Raw genomic sequence first — 18,631 nt, forward strand, 5'->3', positions numbered from 1 at the left:
GTGTGGCCGACTTGCTTCCAACTCACAGTGACCCTAGACACAACAGAGCAAAGCCCTCCCCAGTCCTGCACCATCCTCATAATCTTGGAGCCACTGTGTCAATCCATCTCACCAAGGGTCTGCCTCTTTTTCTCTGTCCCTGTCTTTACCAAGTATTATGTCAGCCTGCAGGGATGGGTCTCTCCTGACAACATGTCCAAAGTACATGAGACAAAAGTTCACCTTCTTCTAAGGAACCTTCTGGCTATACTTGTTCCAGGACAGATTTGTTTGTTCTTCTAACAGTCCATGGTACTTTCAATATCCTTCACCAGCACCATCATTCAAATGCATGGATTCGCCTTTGTTCTTCCTTACTCAATGTCCAACTTTCAAATGCATACAAGGAGACTGAAAAATACCATGGCTTGGGTCAGGCACACCTTGGTCCTCAAAGTGATGTCCTTTACCTTCAAGATTTTAAAGACGTCTTGTGAAGCAGATTTACCCCATTGTGTGATCTCTTGGCTGCTGCTTCCATGAGGATGTAGCACGGGCACACAATATAAGCCATAGGATAAAAAGTAGGCCTACTAGTGATTATGAAAGAACTATATAGGGTTGGTAATAAAGTTGGTTAAACATTGGACTGCTCACTGCGAAGTCAGTGGTTCAAATCCACTAGTTGCTGCAAGGGCGAAAGATGAAGCTATTGACTCATGGAACGATTCAGTCTCAGGAACCTTACGGAGCAGTTCTACTCTGTCCTGTAGAGTGACAATGAGTCAGAATCGATTTGATGACAGTTGGATAGGTTTTAGGGATGGACAGGTGTGGTTGTATAATGTTGGTGTTGAGATAGGCAGACCTGCCACTTTTAATTGATCATGATGCTCAATTTTCTTGTAATGCATTTACTTCCTATGTGAAACAGAGCTAATCTCCCTATTTCCTCACTAATACTACATGATATAAAGCACTGAAAGCACTTAGCCCAATGTTTGCCACAACGTAAGAAGATAAGGAAAGGTAATTGCTGCTGAAAGTTATCATGGTGGCATTACCAATTTAGGTGTGCGTTAGAGTGACTTAGATCATAAATGCGATTGATAATCAGAGAAGAAAGTTATTCTCAAGTTTGTGCCCCTCTTTCTCCTAGAACTCTACAATAGGTTTTCGTTAATGCGTTAACATACCGGATTGTTGATCATTGCTCACAAGTTCACTCTGACTCATGGCAGCCCCTTGTGTAATTCTGACTCCGGGAGCAGGTCAAACTCAGGTTACGAGAGACAGTAGATGGTCAGGGGCATAAAGAACACTAGATGACTGGTAGAGGAATGTTCAGGCCATACAGTGGTATGAATAAAACAAAGGTATTAGGCCAGATTATGATCATTTGTGTATTCAGACCCTGGGGTCCAGAATGTGGGATGGCTGGTGGAAAGCATGAGTAGAGAAGTGGATCAAAGCTTCCAGGCCTTTGAAGTTTCTTACTATTATGCCCAAGAGCTTGGGCTGTACTTGGAAGGCAAAAGGGACAGTTGAAACTTTATGCAGGATGTGACCAGAGGGGATTATGTTTGGAGAAGATAATTCTGGTGGAGAGATCAGTTAGAAAGGCATTACTGAAATAGAGTACAAAATGGTGAACACTGTCTTGTTCTGAATAAGAGAAAGTGGAGAGGCAAAGAAGAGCCAGTGGAGTGCCAACCTGTTGCTGTCAAGTTGATTCTAACTCAAAACAATCCCAGAGGACAGAGTAGAACCGCCCCATAGTGTTTCCAACGTTGTAATCTTTGTGAAAGCAGATGGTCACATCTCTCTCCTGCAGAGCCGCTGGTGGGTTCAAATTCCTGACCTAGCAACTGGCTGGTCACTTGACCACTGCACCACCAGCGCTCCATTAGTAGAGATGACTCGCTGCCATCGAGTCAATGCTGCCTCATAGCGACCCTAGAGGGTTTCTGAAACAGTAATTGTTTATAGCAGTCAAAAGCCCAGTCTTTCTCCCAAGATGCTGCTTATGGTTTCGAACTGTCAACTCTGCGGATCGAAGCCCAAATCGTAACCACTGTATCATCAGAGCTCTTTATAGTGGGGTCTAGTTGGGGCAGAATCAGCAAGACTTAAGGAAAAAATGGAGGGTGGAAACATTAAGACGTTATGAAGTTTTTCTCTTTTGGGTGATTCAGAGAAGAATGTTCTCTTAACAGTGAGAGAACAGAGGAAGAGACAAAGTCAGTTGCAGATAGGTAGGTGATCAGTTTAGCTTGGGTCAAGTGGAAATTGAGGTGTCAATAAAACATGTTTGGAGAAGATTCTCCTACGCTGTTGATTATAAAAGTTTGGTACTTGTTCGAAGAGATAAGGCTATGGTGTAATTTTGGAAGCCAGTTTGGCTGAGGTGGTTGAGCTAATGAATGAACTCAAGAAGCATTAGGCAGGCCAAAAGAGAAGACAAGATAGGGTTACATTTCTAGAATTAGCAAAGGAGAGGATCAAAATAAGTAAGGACCCATGAATAAGAGAACAGCTCTGGAAGACACTTATTGATGGGCAGAGGGCATGGTTTCCTTCCCAGTCCTTCATGTATTATTGTGTGTGTGATCAAGAGGATTCTAACTCATAGCAACTGATCATGTATTATGGACCAGAACTGTCTCATAGTATTTCGATTGTCACCTTTATACGAACAGATTTCTCAATATTTTTTCCTATAGAGTTCTGGTGGGTTGCCAACCTTATGTGTAACAGCAGCTAAGCACTTAACCATTGTGCCACCAGGGCTCCCAAGTGATTCACACAATCTCAGTTAACTTTCCTGACGCTCACCTCATTTGTTTCCTTTGGAAAAGTTGTGCCATGCATGTGGATTTTAAAAGATAATCACAATGAATGTACTTGGTAAACTTGACAGAGCTGAATCACGTAGTGACAAAGTTATTCACCTTTCATTTCTTTTTTAATCATTCTGCGACTTTAAACATTGGCTAATATACCGTTTCAATAAAGAGAGATCAGATGCCTTAAAGTATCAATAGTATGTTGCTAGAATTTAACTTGATATTCACTTGAACTGCAGGGCCTTCTTATGCTGGCAGATGCTACTTATTTTTCAATGTTTGTAATGATAGGGGGTTTCCTTCTAACATAAAGTCTCAAATGAAAATGAATCAGTGTAGACAATGTTAACTACCAAATGCTATGGGGATAGGTAGTCATGGTACATTGAGACAGTGGCGTCCAGTGATTGAAGATCGAGGACTGGAGTTCTGCTGCTGTGGAGGAGAATGGCTGCCCACAGGTCACCGGGCTTGGACAGGGTGCAACATGTAGTCTGTGGCCTGGGTTCCTGAGTTCTCACTTGTTGGGTCAGCTTTTGAAGCCAGTATTCTTTTCTGATTTTTTTTCAGCTCCAGCTGTTAAAATCAGAGATGTAGTTGAAATGATCACTAAAGTTCCTTCCAGTAATAAACCACATGGTTCTTTGAGTGGTTGGTAAATTATACAATACTTTCACATTGATAAAAAAAATAAAATAAAAATGAGTGCTGGTGCCATCAGGGGCTATCCATTGGACTGCTCACACTAAGGCCAGCTGTTTGAAAGCACCAGTCACTCCGAGGGAGAAAGATGAGGCTTGCTACTACTGCAGAGTTACAGTATCAGAAACCCTATCCTATAGGGTTGCTGTGAGTCAGAATTGACTTCATAGCAGTAAGGTTTGAGGCTTTCAAATTGATTGGTGGTGGTTGTGATTAGTTGGTTTGTAGCTGATTCTGACCTATGGATACCCTACAAGTGTATCCTTACAGTGCGAACTGCTCCGTGGGGTTTTCTTGGCTGTAACCATAATGAAAACAGATCACTAGACAACCACGGGGTCGGTTTTAGCCACCAAACATTGAAACACAGGTACAATGTTTTAGTTTCTCCTCCCTGGGCCATGAATCACCTGTGCCGGTGCTAAAGATGACTCCCAGGTTAATATCCCCAGCAAGAACAACATCCACAAACTCATTCTTTCCATCATGGTTCAAATTCTACCTGAATTGTGCAGGATAATTGTTTTAAGACGGAATCTTTCCTTTAGTTAGAGCCACTGATAAAAATAGAAAATGGAATTGTAAATGAACATTTGTGTGAATTTCCTGAGCCTTATGCTTTATGCTAAAACACGACCTTCATCCAGTCGTTTTATTACAGTAATATTTAATCAATTCATAAAACCCATGTATTTCAGTGCTCAGTGGAGTAACTCATAATGCAGGTCCTTATTATTAGAAAAAAATTAGTTTCTATCCATGTATTTATTAATATCATTCCATCTTTAAAATCTATTTCCTCTGAGAAAAGGGATCGCAGATAAAGCGTTTTCTGATTGACTGAAAATTCTTCTAAATATTGTTGTGAATTAACATTTGTGCTATAACCTATGCAACTCCTAAAAATAGAACCATGTCACAATCACAATATGGGGACCTCCTCTGTCAAAGACACAGCCAAGGATCAGACAATAAATGAAAATGAACTAGTGCGGGATACAAACGTTTGCGAGCAGTCTGCGGGTCTGAAAATTTGGAATTTGTTACTACCTTTAAAAATTTCCCATAGGAACAATGTCTATTCTGTGATTAGAAACAATTATTTGTCCCTACAATTTGGGAAATACATTGGGGCCACCTTTTTCTCTTTATTAGATAACTTTGGGTAAGCAAGTTGACTATTTCACTTCTGAAGACAAAAGGGGATAGAAATATGGTCATTGTTGTAACCAGATTAGGAGCCATCTATAAAATCTTAGCAATATAGTAGATGCCAACAGCCTAGTAAAGTTGTCCAAACAACTGAGATGAAACACACACTTAATTTTATGAGATCATCATTTAATATCATTCAAAACTTCCCTCTTATTTTCTGTACATTATTACTTGACTTCCTGTTTTCTACACTTAAAGGTTAGAAGAACCATTAGAAAGGTGCAAAGAACATCCAGGGGTAGGGGTAGGGAGAGAACAGAGAAAGTGGATAAAGTTGAAATAGTTTAAAAAATTACAGCCACCTGGCGTCATTTAGTGTAGGTGAAAAGCAGCCCTGTATGTCAGTTGCCACTTAGGACTTTGGTTTAATAGGACAAGGCAACCCACGGAATTTTGCAATGCTGATCTTGATTTCCAAGCCTGAGTGGTATTTCTAAACTGATGATACGGAAGGGAGAAGTCCAAGCCACCTCCTGAGACATGGGTGAAGAGAAAACCTCCAGGAATTGATGGAATACTAGTTGAGATATTTCATCAAACGGATGCAATGCTGGAAGAACTCACTTGTCTATGCCAAGAAACTTGGAAGACAACCAACTGGAAGAGACCCATAGATCATTCAGTCGGATACAGAAATTATTGAACAATATCATTAATATCACACACGAGCATAATTTTGCTCAAGGTAATGAGAAAATAGTCACAGCAGTGCATCAACAGAGAACTGCCAGAAATTCAAGGCAGATTCAGACAAGGGTGCATGATAAGGTATACCGTTGCTACTGTCAGATGGATGCCCATAGAAAGCAGAGGATACCAGAAAGCGGTTTGCTTGTGTTTCAATGACTATGCAAAGCCATTTGTCTGTGTGGATTATAGCAAACAGTGGGTAACATTGTGAAGAATGGGAATTTCAGAACTCTTCACTGTGTTTGTGTGGAATAAGTACATAGACCAAGAGATAGTCGTTTGAACAGAAGAGCACATGGGATGGCTTAAAATCAGGAATGATAGGTCAGAGTTTTATTCTATCACTGTACATATTCAGTCTATTTGCAGAGCAATTAATCCAAGACACTGGATTGCATAAGAAAGAATGAGGCACCAGGTTTGGGGGAAAGTGTACTAACAACCTGCGATATGCGGAAGACTATGACCTTGCTAGCTGAAGGTGAGGAGGACTTGACGCAGTTAGTGATGAAGATCAAAGACTCCAGCCTACAGTATGGACTGTCGATCAACTGAGGAGCCCCAAATCCCTCACACCTGGACAAACAGGCGACCTCAGGGACCCGGATTTCGCTTACATGGGGCCACAATCAGTGCCCTTGAAAGTAACAGCTGAGGAAATCGATGAAAGCCCTTCATGGCCCTGGAAAGCAGAGAAGTCACTTTGTGGACTAATGGTGCCAACCCAAGCCATGGCCTTTTTAGTTGCTTCATATACGTGCCATTCGAAAGATGGACAGCGAATAAGGAAGACCAGAGAAGAATTGACACATTTGAAGAATTGATGCATGGGTCTTTATTGATGACCTCAAGAAGAAGCAAACATCTCTCTTGGAAGAAGTATAAGCCAGAATCCTCCTTAAAGTGAGAATAATGAAACATTGTCTCATGTACTTTGGACATGTTATCAGAAGGAGAAGGGAATCCTTGGTAAAGTAGAGGGTCAGCAACAAGAAGACTCTCCATGGGATGGATTGACAGTGGCTGCATCAACAGACTCAAATGTAGGAACTTCTGTGACAATGGAGGAGGGTGGGGCAGTGCTTATTATTGTCAATAGGGTTGCTATGAGTGGGAACCCATGACATGGCCCCGAGCAACCACAAAGTGGGATTGTGAGTATTTTGCTTATTTTAGGTTATCTATGAGTGTCAGTCAAAAGTAGTGGGACAAAAGCATACAAAATTTGATTTGACAAAGATATAAAGCTATTTTTGACATATCCTCTGTCTGTCTACATATTTCTGAAGGTGGAATGTCCATCTCTTTAACCCTTCCCTGAAGAATCCTGCATGCTCTGATTTATACCATGTTAAAACAGCAATTTCAGCATCCTCAAAGGACTCAAATTGTGCTCCTTCGAAATGTCCTCTGGCTTAGGGAACAAAAAGAAATCTGAAAGGGCAAGCTCAGGACTGTGAGTGGAAGAGGGGGAGGTTTCCCACAGAAGTCTTGTAGGGTCATTTTTGCTACCCTTGATGAAGGAGCAGGAGCAGGGAAAACATTATTGGCCATTTTTCTCAGCAAGGCAATATTGAGCTTTCTTAAAACTTCTTCAAAATAAGCCCCATGATCATCCTAACCTTTGAGATAATCTGTCAAGATTACCCCTTTGGACGTCCCGTCCCTCTACACACACACACACACACACACACACACACACACACACACACACACACACGTTGCCATGGCCTGAGTTGACCCTCTTGCCTTGAATTGAACTGCTGCAGTAGAATCCCCGGGAAGCCACTACTGTGCTTGGATCTTGTTTGAAAGTGAACTTGTACGCAGCTCTCTACTGAAGATAGAGACATACTTAAACATACTTTGTTTAGAATTTGTTTTGACTTAACTTTTGTATACTACATTTTAGAAGTGTTTGAATATTGTGTTTTTGTTGTTGTTATTTTCTTTATTTTTACATGTCTATGGATAAACACTTAGCCATTGACAACACTTAGTCAGGAAAAGCAACTTAATCTCAAGAAGTTCCATAGAAATGTGGCCTTCTGAAATCGATTTTGTGCATCCTCAGCTAAGAAACAAAGGCTCCATATAGTCTGTGGAAGTGGATAAAGCATTCCTAATTGGCAAGTTAAAGTATTTTTATGGTGAAGACTTTTTCTTTATGTTTCATGCACACTGAATGAAAATACTTGAGGATTTTTAGCAATAGCCATCGTTTCTCACATGCTTTTGTCCCAGGACTTCTCTGGGGGAAACACTTGAGCGGGGCCTGGTTTTCAGGTGGAAATAGAAGTCCTTTCTAAGCTGCCCCTGTAAGAATAATATAAGCCGGAGTTAAGACAAATTCATGTGCTAACCCATTGCATGGTGACTCAGTTAAGTGAATCTGGAAGGAGACAAGGAGGGGGCAATTGCCAAAACCAGAGTGAGATAACATAGAGAATCCAGCACCCATAGAGGTCAACCGTCAAATACCAGGGCTGGATTTTTCAAAGACCAAGATAATGCCAGTTTTATGGCCATTAATAACATTTTAGTTACATAAACAAAGATAAGAGTAATAAAAGCTAAATTCCACTTCACAGTGTAATCTGATTGCCAGCAGGGTTCAGAAGTGAACTTTCTCGTTGTGCACATGGCCTTGCATGATAGACCAGGCATCATTCTGCAGCCCTTCCCCAGCCTTCTCTTTTCCTTTATGGGTAGTCCTGTAGGCTAGCGAGGGACGGGGACCGATTCTTTGGTTTTCCCTTTAAAGCTCTTTGTGCCTGTCAGTTATTGCAGCAACCGGTCTTCAGGGGACATTTCCTATGTGTGTTCTGCAGCTAAACAGAGTGGGTTGGGCCCGCTCTGTTTGCCTAGCTCCGTGTTTTCCACATGTTCAAGTGCTCTGCTCAAACACCAGACCCACCGACTTCTGGAAAGGCATAACAGAGCTCAGTTCTGATTTGGAGGTCTGCTTCAAACAGAGGCTTTCCAAAGGATTTCCTGTGTTAGATAAATCATTTCATTAGGCCAGGTTCACTTTGCAAACCAGGAAGCAGTGTCTGCTGGGTGGGAAAGCCAATAATGTCATTCTGGCTTTATGCAGAGCACTTGCAAATATGGCTGTCAGTGTCTTTTGTGCGGGCTCTGTGAAGGTTGGATTTAAGCAGGCCCAGGTTAACTGTGTGTTTGAAAGCTTGGTTTGTTGCGAGCTGACAGGAAAGCTGAGACATGGGTCCTTTATACATTGCAATGACCATTTCCCCCTCAATGTCTCCTCCAGTTGATCACTCCGCATGCCATCCGAGTGCAGACCCCTCCTCGGCACATCCCTGGTGTGGTAGAAGTCACCCTGTCCTACAAATCCAAACAGTTCTGCAAAGGGACTCCGGGAAGATTCATTTACACAGGTAAGAGCCACTGCTGATGGGCAGCACAGACGTGCCGTGGTCTTGCAAGTCATTTACTTTACCTTCTGTGCCTAAGTGTACATTTTATTTTTAAACCTAGCTTCCATTGGGACCATCTTTCTTTCTCCATGTCACTGTGTGTATGACCAGTTGGGCTTTTGGTTTCGCCTGTTTTGAAGAATTCAGCTGAGCATCTCGGCTGAATGAATGATCGTCATCTTTGTTTGAACTAAGTCCGTCAGCTGAGTTGGTTGAATACCTTATTCTAAGCCATGAGACATAAAGCGAGGGGGAAGTGATGCCAGCTAAGCTTGAGTCTTTCTGGAGGTTAACCCAGCTCGATCGGGGCTTGTTTGTTTCATAGCACAGAGGTGAGCGCTAATGAGCGGGGCAACTTTTTCTAGTCCAGTTATAGCACTTGTAGTAAATGCGCCTGGTGGTTTTCCTGTGTAATTCTGGGTTGGCGCTTTCTTCCCCAGGAGTTGCACTTTGTCCTCTCACAGGAATCTTGGCGCATAGACCCACCTTGTGGTAGGAATCTAGGGTTACAGGGTAAATGTGAATTCTCTCAGATGCCTAGAACCCTCTGGAAAAAAACGAGGGAGGGATGAAGAGAGAACGGGAGCTTTCCCACCATTTTTTTTAAGCTCTCTCGTGCGTTTAGAGCACAAGCTAAATCCCTAATAATTACCATGGGACAGTGATCCCCAGTGAACAGTGTGCCAACCCCACACCTGGTCATCTTGGGGAAGTTCAGATTCTGGTCCAGTAGATCCGTGATTCTGTGTTCTTCAACAAGGGCCAAAGTGGTGCTGGTGCTGAGCGTCCCAGGATCACACCTGAGGAGGGGAGTTCTGGGGTCTCTTCTTTGTATCCGTCGTTCCTGGGTAGCTGTTTCCAGAAACGGGCCCCAGGTTTCAGCCTTCATTCAATAAAGGACCACAAGGCGCGATGAAGTTGCTTCCACACAAAGAGACTCCTTGAGCAGTGAAGGGATGACTCTATTACACGATGAACACATCCTAATTATAACCATATAATTAAACGGATGAATTTTCTTTTGGGTGTGATATTTTACCTCAAAGCATCATTCCTGTCTTTTTCAAAAATTCCTCAGACTAAGAGCAAAACCTACCATGCTCTGTAGTCACTCAGAGCATCTCTCTCTCTCTCAAAATTATAAAAACAATTAATGAATCCTGACCCTTGGAAATGCCTCCCAGTCCTTTAAACAAAATGCAGGTTTGGTGCCTGCCTGCCTATTAGTTTTAGTTAATTGAAAATTATAGGATTGACCCAAGAGGAAAATTTTGTTTGCACTCCAATCACTTTTACAAATTAAGGAAAATTACCACAATTTTGTTTAGCTAAGGTTTCACACTGAGTTCAAGAAATTAGCTCAGCCATCCCAACAAAGTCAGCACTTTGTTAGTGAGCACTTGAAAAAAATAATAGTCTATCTGGAGTTTTGTGGTGTATACAAACGAAGCATAGAGAAAGCTATGATGCTTTATAGAAGTAGGCCAAGTGTTTTTAATTAGGCTCATTGGTTCAGCGTAAGTTTTGAAGAACAATCAAACTAGCAGATTAGCTGTTTCTTTTAAAGCTAGAATTTCTTGCCATTCATTTTTCCCATGAGAACTTCCACATAGCACTATTTTTTTTTTTTTAACAAGCCTCATTATGGGCCTGCAGGAAAAGGACCAATTGAAACTTCTGATACTGTAACATTCCCCAGCATCATTCCAGTGGACGGGAGTTTTCCACAACGTTCTTCAGTGAACTCAGTGTTCTGGAACATATTACAAAACCACAGAGGCCAAATGTTTTCTCTGAGGAGTTTGGACTCTGTTTTTTGGCCGAAAAAACATTTAGGCCTCACTGGCTGCTTATTTACTCTGCTATTAAGAACAAGAAAAGGAGAAGAAAAAGAAGAAGAAAATGCTTGTGTGGTGGGAGGGACAAGAGGCAATCAGGCATGGTTTCCGCTTTAGTGACACGTCCCTGCCCGTTAATGGTTCCATTTTGTGGTCAGGTCTCATTTAGAAGAAATTATTTTTAATCAGTGCTCAACAAAATATCCCCTAGAGCCACCTGGCCATAAAAGTTAAAAAAAAAATCATCCCCATTAAATTACTTAAGTTCTCAGAAGAAAATAGCTAGGGACCCATCATTATTTGGAGAGGAAAAACTTTTTTTTAAAACCATTAAAAAAATTACCATCAATTTAAGAAATCACATCTTGGAAAACCTGTATCCCATGGGAGTTCAGATCAACGATCAAAGCGGCAGATTTTCGTGTCTAGAAACATAGTTCAGGGAAAGATGGCCGGCCGGTTGGTGTGTGTGCACATGTGCCCGCAATGCGGGAAATTTAAAAAAACTCGCTTCTGCTGATCTCGCCTCAAACCCTGGGCAACTGGCAAGGAGAGCCGGCCGTGCATGTGTGCTAGCAGACCTCGCCACAGTGGAACTGTCACATTTTGAAGAAGTTGGCACCAAAATGTCCCCACTGAGAACAGTTGATGGTTAGCAGTCACTGTGAAATGGCACCGTCTCTACTGAAAGAGAATCTGGGATTGAGTGAGGCACAGCAGCACGGACCTCTTGATTAGTAGTGTGAAATGCACCTACTGAGGCTCGCCTGTCCCTGGCCAACCCTCCTGGCCTCTGTGATTTACTGTTTCCCGTTCTTCCTGTCACAAAGACAGGGAGATGCGGGGAAACCGCTCTGTGGATTATGCGGCCCGCAGCTGTGCAGGGCGCTGTCCTCGTGCAGCACTGGCTGCAGACAGCCCTCCCGGCACACCACACAGCAGACCGCTCTTTTCCTTATCATCCGCAGCATTTCAAGACTTGAGAGAGCCAGCGAATCCTCGTCTCTCTGTGTGGAAGGGCACTTAGATCTATTTCCTTCCTTTAAAAAAAAAAAAGAAGCAAAGACATACGATGACTCGCAGCCATTAAGTTGACACCAATCCATAGCCACCCTACAGGACAGGGTAGAACTGTCCCTGTGGGCTTTCAGGAAATACGATAGAGCTGAAAAATAACTCACATCCCCAACCAAAGCCCTGTTGCTCTTTTCAGAGTGTGAGAGAGCATTTGGGTAGGTAGATTTGGGAGGCTGCAAATATCTATAATCATTAAAAATAATAATAATTTTCGGGTAGGAACAGCATGGCCTAATCTATGCAAATCATGAGAGACCTTTTCTAGGAGGAAACGCGGGCTAGCTGAGGGCTGGCTTCACCTGTGAGGCCATCACCATCACGCAGCCCTACAGGTGAGCCCAGCTCTGTATTATTGCTCCTCCAGGCCAGGGACACACAGGATTTCGTAGCTGATTCTCTTGTGTTTGCCTTCCCCCAGTCAAAGAGGAGAGAGACTCCCAATTAGATCAGAATAAAAATGCTCAATAGCATGTCCCAGGCTCCTTCTTATTGCATCCTGCTATTCTTATGTAAATGCAGGGCATGATTGACTTTACATTTTAAAGATGTTCTCTGAAAGAGGAAAACAAGAAACTACCTCATGACAGTATTGCTTTCAGGGACTCTCATGGTGAATCAGATCACTTGCCCCACTGGGAGATAATTCCACCCTAAACCCTACTGCCCTTGAAGCTGGTCTCAACACCTCTGTTAGGCTCACAGCTTGTTTTCCTACTGCGGTTACATCTTGAAGCGACTTGGGTCTTTTAAAATTGTAAGCTTTCCTGCTAAGCCTTAAGTAACCTTTGAAACTGATGAAAGATTCTTAGGAGCCTTAGCTGGTTCTTCAAAGTTCTTAGAATTGGTTGGAAGTGGCCAGATCCCAATACAGCCTTTCCCTTCATTCTAGTTGTCTTTCTATAGGAAGAGGCAACTGGGTCTGGGGGGAACTGTGACTGGGCAGTATGGGCCACCAGGTTAGATGTGCAGTGAGAGTCATATACTGCCCCAAATCTCCACAATAGGGTCATCTGACTGCTCAGATGCTTAGAAAGCTCTCAGCCCCTTTCTGTCACCAGATCCGTTCTTTCTAAACATTCTCCTTAGCCAACCTACTCTTCATGTGGAAGGACTAACCCCAATCCCTGTATGTTAGTTTCAGAATTAACTCAGAAATAATAATAAAAACCCTGTTGTTAGTAATATTTCCTATCTGTACCTCAGGCCCCACATAACTTTGCATCTGTTGCCGATGCACAGTGCATCTCTGTGCATGGAGGACGGGCTACTTTGGAGTCAGTGTGCTTTGGGGAACTCGCTCCCCTGTACTGTGGAATGGCTCTTCAAGCTCTCCTTGAAATACTTCTTCCTCATCCATCTGGTTTTCTTATTTTACTCTTGCTTTCTCTCTCCCTGGAGCCATAGTGTTGCAGTACGTTAAGCACTCCGTAGCGAACTGAAAGGCTAGCGGTTCAAACCTCTTAACTGCTCCACTGAAGAAAGAGAAAGCTGGCTCTGCTTTTGTAAAGATTTCCACCCTTGGGATCCCTACAGGGAGTTCCACTCTGTCCTGCATGATCAGTCACTTGGACTCAGCATTGACTGTACTACAAATGGGCTTTGTGTTCCCCTCTCTCCCACTCTTCCTCCTCCTCTTCCTTTCTCTCAATGAGATAGCCCAGCCCAGAGGGCCCAAGATATGATGACTGTAGATTCAATTCTTAGCGCCTCTACTTCATAGAGAAGTTATTTTGGGGATGTCATATGATGCTTCTGAGCGAGCCATAGGCATCTCATTTTTATAAGGGTCACTTAACAACAACAGTCACAGCTTGCTGGGACGTTTTTTAGGATCAGGGAAAAGGGAGGCACCGCACATCACACCGACCAGACACCTGTAGTCTCCATCAGCAAGGGGTGGCCATCCTTCTTTATACACTCACTGGCTGCCGACTCCCTACCATGAGTAAATGTTTTATGCAGATTATTTACCACCATCACCTAACTAAAGGCCTAAGAAAGATCCTTTAGAATTTTCAGTGACAGATTTTAATAACTAGTTACTGTGAGCACCAATGGGCTCAAGCAGAGGAACGAGTTTGAGAGTAGTGCAAGGCAGGGAAGTGTTTGCTTTTGTGGTGCGTAAGCTTGCTATGGGTTGGAACTGACTCGGTAATACCGAACAACTATCAATGAGTAGATCATTAGCTCTTTCTTTTGAAGGACTTCTGGGTGGATTTGAACATTCATCCTTTCAGTTAGCAACCAAGGGATTAACTGCATTACCCAGGGATTCCTGACAAAACTTTAGGCATGAGTAAATGGATAGAAACAACCATAAATAAAAAGGTCCAAGTATGAATTAGGCAGTGAAAAACATATAAATGTGAACATAACCATTTGGAAATAACAGACATTTTCTCTGAAATAGTCTCCCCTGCTAAACCAAAAGCTCCCTGCCATCGACTCAATTCTGACTCATCATGATGCTCTAGGACAGGGTAGAAGTGTCCCTGTGGGTTTCTGAGACTGCATATGGGAATAGAAAGTCTCACCTGTCTCTTGAGGAGCAGCTGGTTGGTATCAGACTTCTGACCTTGCAGGTATCAGTCCAATGCTTAACTACTACCTCCAGGGCTCTGACCTTCTCCAAAAAGAGCGGACAAAGTTGAGTTTGGAGCCTCTCTGTAGCCCTTGATAGAACCTGAGAGGCAATAAAGCTCTAGTGCTTTCACGTGTTGAGTGGGTGGAAGGAAGTTTTAGGAGTTTGGGAGGAGGACAGATGCCAGGTTAAGGGAGCTGAGGAGAAGGTATATGGACGGAATGAGTGTCATCCTGGCAGAGTATAGGGTTGGTTAGTGAAGAGGAGGAATAATTAAAGATGGGCACTGCACTAGAGGGAAGAAAGCACAGAAGAGCTCAGTAAGTAGAAAACAAGTGATATTTCAATCGTATTTTAAAAGGGTGGGCCTGGTCTTAAAGCTCTTTCATATTGATTTTTCAAGAAAGGCATCTGTCTGTTCTCTTGTTTCTATCCCAAACTTCCACCATTCTGCTGAGAGTAACTGGTGTATGCCATTTCCAGCCTCTTCAAACGTGTAGGTTATGGTGTTACCGTGTGCCTGTAAGTCAATTCCAACGGACAGCAATCCTATGTGACAGAGGAGGACCGCCCCACAGGGCTTTCTAGGTGGTCACCTTTGTAAGAGTCGATCGCCAATGCCTTCCTCCCAAGGAACAGGGGTGTGTTTCAATCTCTTGGTTTGCAACTATATACTCAAGTGTTGTACCACAAGGGTTCCTGTTCAGGTTACAATAGATTCTAACTTGACGTTCAAGAGGTTTCATTCCAGAAAACTCTGTTCATTGGAGAAAGGCAGGGGGGTGCGGGTGGGGTGAGCAAAGCGGAGAGTTAGACTTTAATGGGTCTCCTGTTCTTTAGCCTTTTCATATGCTAACTCAGTGCCAGGTTAAGCTTCCTTAAAAGCCCCTTTCCTGGCAGAAAAACCAAACCAGCTGTCATTGTCCAGTTGATTCCTGCTCTGGAAGATCATGTTGTGTGTCAAGAGCAGAGCTGCGTTCTGTAGTGTTTTCAGTGACTGATTTTTATAAGTAGATTACCAGGATACTTCCACCCCACCTCCACCCCCAGGTATCTCTGGGTGAGCTTGAGTCCCCAACCTTTCAATAAGCAGCTGAGAATGGTCATTTGCATCAACCAAGATCTTTCCTGCAGAGAAATCTTCCCTCTTGCCCACTGCTTGCAAGCTGTAGCTCAAGTCCCTGGGGTTGGCATCAGAGTGACCTTAGCCTAGTGCTGACTTTCTCCAGCCAAACTAGTCTCCTTCCTCTGCCTCAAGCTGACCTTTGACCACTTTGGACATGGTAAGTCTTTTGTATGATCCGGGCTAAATTCTGTATCCTCTTTGAAGTCTTCTCTGGCCCATGCTGTAGACTGGGTGAGCACCAGTCCAGTGCCCTAGCCCTGGCTGTGCTAGTTGCTGGTTGTGAGACAGAAAAATCAATTATGTGTTGTAGACAGCAGATTTTTTTCATTGCGAAGGGGAGTCAGTTGGGCCAGGTGACTTTGCAGTTCTTTTTGACTCTTCTTGATTGACTTGAAGACTCTTTATATTTAGATATCTTTTGTTGCTTGTGCATAGACCACTCACTCACCATTGACTCCCTTATACCTTGCTCTCTCTTGGTAGACAATGCACAAGGACTGTAAGCTCCATGAAGAAAGAGCCAGCCCTCTGTGATATTAGGTTATTGTGTACACTGTGTTGAAGCAATTTGACTCAGTGAGTTATTTGCGACAGGTGTTTGCTAATAATTGATTGACATATTGCCCAGGATCAATGGGCTCTCATTGATTTTGGTGCTCTAGATAACATTGAACGTAAATAAGAGTTGTTAATTAAGAATCTATCCCTTTTCATTCGAGGCTTACGTGCATAAAACACAGAAGTTGGGGCTTCTGTTAAAGAAAAAATGGGGTTGATGTAAATTATACATATTCTTCTTTCTCTCATCTGTAAAATGGGGGTATGATAATAGTGTCTGAATTTAAAGAGTTCATGAGCCTGTGTGTAGAATACACACTTCCCAGTACCTGGTATATTGTGGGTGGTCCCTCAAAGTAAATGGAGGATAGAAGTAGACAGTGGGAAGGGAGTTACCTTTGAAATCCCAAGAACTGGTCATTACCATTCACTTTGACTGGTTATGTATGTGCCAACTATCATTATGCTTACAGAAATAGTTACATTCTAAGCATTAGAGACCAGGGTTCTATTTCTGATGTTGTCACTTCTGTTTGTTATTGCATTTATTTCACAAATATTTGTGGATGGCCTGTTCTGTTCTAGGCAGTGTTCTAAGCCCCAGAGAGAGAGAGTGCTGAGCAAAGCCAGACACAGTCATTGTCCTTGTTGATTTTAAAGCCCCAAAGCGAACATAGATGTTAGTAGTAAACTTGCTATTTTAAACTCTGCCATTGCCCATAAAGACGGGAACAGGGCTTCAGACAAGCATATAACAAAGACACTTGACCCCCACTGGACAGTTAGAGATGATTTTTCTACAGAAAAGCTGAGGTTCAAAGGATGAGTAATCCTTAACCAGGCAATCAGTGAGAAGTGAGGGTAGCTTAGGGCTGGGGATACGACTGAGTATTCCAGCAGAGGCAAGCATCTAGGAAGTACTGTGAAGGTGGAACTGTGGCACCTTGGAAAGCTGCAGACATTCCAGGGAGTCTGAAAAAATCAACGAGAAGTGGAGAAGTGGGCAAAGACTAACCCCTGTGGGGTGGTCATTAGAAGCCACGGGAAGAAATGTGGTTGTGATCTTAAGAGCAATGAATGATCCTGGAAGTGTCTGAAGTGACAGAGGACACATGCCCAGACTGGCATGGAGGAAGCAAACCAAACAATCCCTCTGAGTCAAAGGAGCACGAGGTCAGTCGGATTGGACGTTTGGAGACCTGTTAGGAGGTCAGTGTGGTAGTCTGGGACAGAGATGTGGTGATTTGATTCTAGGGATAATTAGCAGAGATGGATTCAAGGTGCATTTCGAGAAAAACTTGACAGGACTTGCAGATGAGTTGGATGTGGATGAGGAGACAGGAGTTGAGCCCACCAGGTTTTGGCGTCTCCAGCTTAATGAACGGTGTGGCCATCACTCCTGGGTGCCTCTGGAGGGTCTTGTGGGGATCAGCGAAAGAACCACGGACCTGGAAATGCTTTGCAGGGAAAAGTTCTGCACATATGTTAATTGTTATAAAGAGAGGCCTAAGCAAACTTAGGAAGAAGTTGGGGAGAGGAAGGCAAGAATGTGTTTTCTTTTATATCAGATTGTTTTCACTTAGGATTCAGCCAGAAGAGGGCTGAGTAATGAACCCTTGACAGGCAGTTCTGCCTTAGCTGTGTCCTAATTGGAAAAGACCCAACCAGAAAGAAAACTTAACAGGCTACTCCTGTCCACATGTCTTGAGTATTGCTCCAAATGATCCATTTACACACCAGGAAAAGAATGCAAGGAAGAGGGAATGTTGATTCTGTTTGCTTTGGGGACAGTGAGGGGTAGGTCCTAAGATTCTTCTCCTCCACCAAACGTGGCTCCTCCTGTACATTGATGTGGCCTGTGAGCCTGCATTTGCTGGTGTTGGTGCAGTTGTGCCCCGCTGGTGTCCCAATGGGGACAGCAGCAGCAGCAATCACAACGATCCCTAAAAGTGTCCATTGTACTCCTGTGACATCTATAAACTGAAAGTCGGCTCTGCAAAGAATACAGCCGATGTGAAGGAAACATATTCGTTTGCATATTTTATGCACATACTTTCCAAGAAATACGACCTCGATTTCCTATTTGGAGTGGGGCGTAATCAGGGCTTGAATAGCTAGTGTAACAGGATCATTAAAAGGGGTATTTCCACTGACATTAGAGGACTAAATGGACACTAGGCCTTATTCACAACCTTGGCTTTTTCCTGTCGACTCAGAGTTAATAAGTGATAAGGCCAGGAGAGGGATAAATCACAGAAATCCCTGTCCAAAGAAAACATATTGACTACAGCCAAGCAAATAACAGACCCTAACCAACAGCCCCATTCATCATTCATGTAATAGGGATATAAAGTATCCCCACCAGTGAAATCGTATAGAAGGAAAAGGCAGATAAGCTGCCCCAATCTAAGGCATGTGATTTGGTTATTAAGGGACATGAACTATTTGTCACATGGCTTTAATCTTTAAGATGTGTTGCCATTTCTGAACTATAAATTTCTGGTAAGGGATTAGAAAGCTATTAACAATAAAGGTAGGGACTGAGCTTTATATGTATTCTTGCCAATGTAATGCAATGC

General features: G+C 43.1%; 1 protein-coding gene across 1 annotated transcript in view; it reads left to right on the plus strand.

Moving 5' to 3' along the window:
* Positions 1 to 18,631, plus strand: part of EBF1 (EBF transcription factor 1) — a 479,517-nt gene that overhangs the window by 367,187 nt on the left and 93,699 nt on the right. Inside the window, exon 10 of the mRNA XM_030888673.2 lies at positions 8,707 to 8,833. Coding sequence (XP_030744533.2) covers positions 8,707 to 8,833 — 127 coding nt within the window. The remainder of the gene's footprint in view (positions 1 to 8,706; positions 8,834 to 18,631) is intronic.

This window comes from Echinops telfairi, unplaced genomic scaffold (genome assembly GCF_000313985.2).
Source record: "Echinops telfairi isolate 266 unplaced genomic scaffold, ASM31398v2 ScPeMD7_7469;HRSCAF=8507_0, whole genome shotgun sequence".
In the NCBI taxonomy this organism is placed as follows: domain Eukaryota; kingdom Metazoa; phylum Chordata; class Mammalia; order Afrosoricida; family Tenrecidae; genus Echinops; species Echinops telfairi.